Source organism: Papaver somniferum, chromosome 1 (genome assembly GCF_003573695.1).
Source record: "Papaver somniferum cultivar HN1 chromosome 1, ASM357369v1, whole genome shotgun sequence".
NCBI classification, from domain to species: Eukaryota; Viridiplantae; Streptophyta; class Magnoliopsida; order Ranunculales; family Papaveraceae; genus Papaver; species Papaver somniferum.
Genome location: NC_039358.1, coordinates 218,385,540 through 218,390,722, shown reverse-complemented (window position 1 = coordinate 218,390,722; position 5,183 = coordinate 218,385,540). Strand labels below are relative to the sequence as shown.

Below are 5,183 nucleotides of genomic sequence, written 5' to 3'. Positions count from 1 at the left end.
TCTTCATCTGACAATTCTGTTTTTTTTTTTTTAGTATTTCTGTTAGAGTTTTGGGTTTTGAAATCATGAAGGTATCCGGTTTTCCGAAGACAGGGTTTCTCGGGATATGGTTCCCTTTTGATGTTGTCCACGTGTCAGCCATGGTCTCTGTGATCGTTGTAATCATTTTGTACCTTCATGCTTCTCTATAAATACATGCAATATTGGCTTCTTTGAGTTCCAACTTGTCTGTTTATTTCTTTCGTTCTAAATGGTATATCTTCTTCATGGTTACGTTCTTTCGTTAGCGCCAATACCCTCGCTGGTTGACCTTCGATACAAGGAGGAGGAACTCGCGAGGCTATTGTTGGTAAAAGCGGAGATTGAAGCGCTCAAGTCGCGGAGGGAGGTCGATCGAGATGCCAAACGAGCCCAATTTTCTGATCAATATGATACATACCAAATGGCTAAAAGGATTCGGGCGAGGGGGCGCGTGTATGTCCAGATTCGGCCCGCATTGGATGAGACGGTTGAGATTCGTCAAGCTGCGGATCAGCTCTTTGATGAATATGTTGTTATGATGGCGAGTGTAGATCAAGCCTTAGAAAACTGTCATCTGTCCATCTCTGAGCAGGACTTTCCTCACTTACGCGGATATACTTTAACCCTCGCGGCGGTTTCCGCGCTTGTTCGCTCCTTTGATATTCCCGGTGAATTGAGGAGTTTGCTCCTTCTGAGGGGGGAGATAGATATGCTGTTGTCTTTGCAAGTAGTGCACGCGGATAAGATGCACATGATCTATCATGATCGATAGGAAATGCTATCCGCCGCTCGTAACCGAAGGCTCCCGGAGAAATAAAAGGACTCGCCGAATTGGCTAATGAGGCCGATTATGCATTGACTATAGCTATTGATCAACGCGAAGAAGCGCTCTTAATGATGCAGTTTGTAGATGCAGACATTGCTCATTGTCGTGCGTTACTATCGGATGATGATTAAACGACAGTCAACTTGTTATCGTTGGTTTAATTAGTTTCTCCCTTCTTCTTGCTTGTTTTTTTTTGTACTCGGATCTTTATTCTATGTAGTTTGTTTCTCTCCGTCTGCCTTCCTTCTCTCTCTGTGGGGTTTAATTACGTACATGCTTACTCCATCCCCTTTTAACAGGGACGCTGGGTAGGAACTTGTGACAACATATTTACCCTCATTCTCCCCCTCCCCTCCCCTTTTTTTTTGGAATTGGTAAGTGAGCGAGATATATAAGTTAAACACGCCTACTCCCTCCCTTGTTTTTTCTCAATGGGAATCGAGAGGGCGGGATGTATAAGTTAAACGCGCCTACTCCCCCGTTGTTTTGCTCGATGGGAATTGGGAGGGCGGGGTATATGTTAAACGCTCCTACTCCCCCTTGTTTTTCTCGATGGGAATCGGGAAGGAGAGATGAATGTGTTAAACGCGCCTACTCCCCATGGTTTTCTCAATGGGAATCGGGAGGGCGGGATGTATATATTAAACGCGCCTACTCCCCCCTTGTTTTTCTCGATGGGTATCGGAAGGGCGAGATGTATATGTTAAACGCGCCTACTCCCCCCCTTATTTTTCTCAATGAGAATCGGGAGGGCGGGATGTATAAGTTAAATGCGCCTACTCCCCCCTTGTTTTTCTCAATAGGAATCGGGAAGGCGAGATGTATATGTTAAATGCGCCTACTCCCCCCTTGTTTTTCTCAATGGGAATCGGGAGGGCGAGATGTATGTGTTAACCGATCGGGCACTATTTGCGTTCCCGCGGTCTCTTGTGAATTATTAGCTGATCGGGCGCCATTGGCATTCCCATAACCTTCAGTAAATTTGTCAGCCGATCGGGTGCCGTTGGCATCCCGCAGCCTTTTTTCAGTCGATCGGGCGCCATTGGCATTCTCGCAGCCTTTAGTAAATTTGTCAGCATTCGGGTGCCATTGGCATTCCCGCAACCTTTTGTCAGTCGATCGGGTGCCATTGGCATTCCCGCAACCTTTTGTCAGTCGATCGGGCGCCATTGGCGTTCCCGCAACCTTTTGTCAGTCGATCGGGCGCCATTGGCGTTCCCGCAACCTTTTGTCAGTCGATCGGGCGCCATTGGCGTTCCCGCAACCTTTTTTTCAGTCGATCGGGAGCCATTGGCGTTCCCGCGACCTTTTGAGAGTTTTTTTTTTTTAAAAAAGAACCTTCCTGCTTATCGAAAAGCACAATTTAAAAGTTTGAATCGGAGCTTAAAATTGGATCATTACACCTGCTTTGCTCGCTCCTTTTTTTAATGATGCGGGAAGGGGTCGATTTCGATCATCTTCCTCGTCGCTTCAAACTCCCCGGATTCGCGTTTTTGTTCGAGTATACTCCTTATTGCGAGACACTCTATGGTTGGGTGCCCTATCCTCCTATGATAATGACAGTATTTTGCAGCATCTTTATTCATTTTGTTTATATCTACCACTGTTGGGGGTAGTTGGACCTCTCCTCTGGCGACCCATTGATTCAGGAGCCCAATTATTTGTTCCCTACCATTTGGCAACGGAGGATGAGGGGGTCTTGAATATTTTCTGGTCCATCTGCTTCTTTTTTGGGGAGGGTCACTCATTTGTTGTCGGTTTCCATTTTCATTAATGTTAGGCCTCGGGTTATAGGGGATTGAAGACGTGGTACTCACTTTGTAACCCCAATTGAGATTTGTGGGCAACTCTTCTATGCAGTCGGCAATTCTTTCGGCTGCTTCTTCCAGTTCAAAAAAAGTCTGGAATCTGAAATTGATCAAACTTCCTTTGAAGGATTGTACCATTCCTCGTACACATATTTCTACCAGCTCTTCCTCGCTGACATCCACATGGCAATCCAATGCCAACCTTCGGAACCTCATGATATATTTTACTATTTCTTCGCCCATCCTCTGACCATTTCTACTTAAGTCTATTAACGTACTCTTACGCTTAGCGGAGTAGAACTTTCCTAGGAACAGCGAGATCATGGTCATCCAAGAGTCTATGCTTTCCGCCTTCAAGTTATCATACCAAGTAAATGCCGTTCCTGTCAAAGATTTGGGGAACTCCTTTAGACATAACTTTTCGTCAGAGGCTCTGTCGTTCATAGCTGAAAGGAATCGGCTAAGGTGCTCCCGTGCGTTTCCTTCTCCATCGTACGTTTTGAATTTAGGAGGGACATAATCTTCAGGATATTGATAATCTCGGATGTTTATTGGGTACGAGTTGTTTGTTTGACGGTGATCATATTGTTTCGTGATGTGGTAATCTTGCTCCAAGTATCTTACCATCTCCTCCCGTGTAGTTGCTGTCTTCTTGGTGTTCTGATGTCTCTCTGTCTCCACTGCTTTTCCAGAGGTGTTATGTACTGCTAATACGGCTTGTGCTATCAATTATTTTAATGCTCGTCTCTTTTGTGATCGCTCTTTTAATTCTCTCAACATATCTTGCATGTCTGGGGCCGCGGATTTCGATTGCCGAGCTGTTTGTGTGCTCTCCCCGCGTATGATGCATATTTCCTTATTTTGGGGGACCTAGATATCCATCGAGTGAAATATCTTCTTCACTATCCCCATCCTCTATTGTTACTTCATCCAAGTTGATGGGACGGCTGGTTGGTTGGTTTCCCGCCGCGTTTGGGTTGGTATCACGCGACCGCATCATGATAAACTAGGCACGAGCCTCCGGGTGTGGTCGCCAAATGTTAATACCGGAATTTTCGTTAGGTCCTACCCGTCCTAGTGCACCAAGATGACCTCATTTTTCTTAGAATAGTATGAGAGAGAGTTGTCTTTTCATTGTACCTTGTCCTTTCTTATATAGACTTTCCAAAAGCCCCTTCTTTTTATGATATCTTGCTATGTGTCCTAAACCTCCTTAATTACTATTAGTTCCATCCATTCTCTAATATGACCTTCTTCTTTCTTGTTAATCCCTTCATTTTCCCTTCCATCATATGGATACTTCCTTGGTGGACTTGGGCCTCAGTCCCCAAGTCCCCATGTTTTGTGTGACCTTTCCCTTCTTTGGGGCACCCCATCCTAGTTAAGGAAAATTATTTTTCATGTATTAACACAAACGTAAAAGAATGTCCATACCTAGGAGGAACAAAAAAATGTACCACGCAATTCAAAACATCCGCTAAAATATATCCACATTTAGGCATTGTCATCCAATACTTGGATCCGATTGTCTTCAATCCCTTTCGGCACTTTACACGCGCAACTAAGTTTTTGAACTCTAGTTCTTTGTCGTGTCTATCTGCTCGCTTCATCATCTCCATATAACAATCCTTCTCCTTTATTAGTTGTACCGCCATCTTAGTTCTTAAATATTGGCATGGGGGACATCTTCGTTAACCGCCTCTACAAAGTAACCAATTTGTTCCGTAGAGACGTGAAACCCACAATTTCCATCCCCATCAACCTCGTCAGTGGACAAAACAAAAGGAACAATGAGAGGAGGGAGTTGTTCCAAATACTCTTCGTATATTGCATACGTAGATCGATTTGGTCTTCCATGAAGATCCCTAGGACAACGAAGAGTACCATTATTCTCTTTGATAGTCACAATTTCCGTTGGTTGCGAGTTTCTCATTTGATCAACAACTATAGAGCTAGTTTGGGTCTCCATTAACAAAACTTCTTCCACCAACTTGGATTGACTTACTTGAGAAGGCTCCGTAGAGACCTTTGGTTTCACTTTTGTGCGTTTGGTCCACTTTGATCCTTTCTTGGACGACCTCTTTTCTTAGGTTCCGGCTCATCTTCAAATTCGGCTTTCGTATACATGTGCCTACTCGGGTCACTTTTGTTAGAAAAATGCTCCTTCAACTCTTTTCTTTCGAGGGTTCTAGACACTTCGGTGCTCGGCCTACCCGTCCCCTTTTGCTTAATAGGTTCATCAACCTCCCTTAAACAAGGTTGGAGGGCTTCCGCCAAATGTTGCATCAATATTTGCTTCTTGGCGCCATTTGTTGTAGCGTAGCGCTCGGCTATTCGTACACACAATTATGACTCATACCACGATGGACCTTCAACTACCGGGGTGCTTGGGGTGAAATTGAATTGCTTGCGAAATGGATGAATATCATTGATTTCAATCACTTCGACATACCTACCCATTTTATGACGACAAGGGAGTCCAATACCTATCATATCTTTGCAAACACACATCGTATTCTCGTTATCGT

General features: G+C 44.5%; 1 protein-coding gene across 1 annotated transcript; it reads right to left on the bottom strand.

Moving 5' to 3' along the window:
* Nucleotides 1-2,271: 2,271 nt before the first annotated feature.
* Nucleotides 2,272-3,282, bottom strand: LOC113360416. Its single transcript, XM_026603926.1, has one exon. It carries the CDS (start codon nucleotides 3,280-3,282, stop codon nucleotides 2,272-2,274), a length of 1,011 nt encoding a protein of 336 aa, XP_026459711.1.
* Nucleotides 3,283-5,183: the final 1,901 nt, after the last annotated feature.

What these genes read in the sequence shown, in the direction of transcription:
- LOC113360416 (XM_026603926.1), bottom strand. Translation starts at nt 3,282, where the DNA reads ATGGTAAGATACTTGGAGCAAGATTACCACATCACGAAACAATATGAT.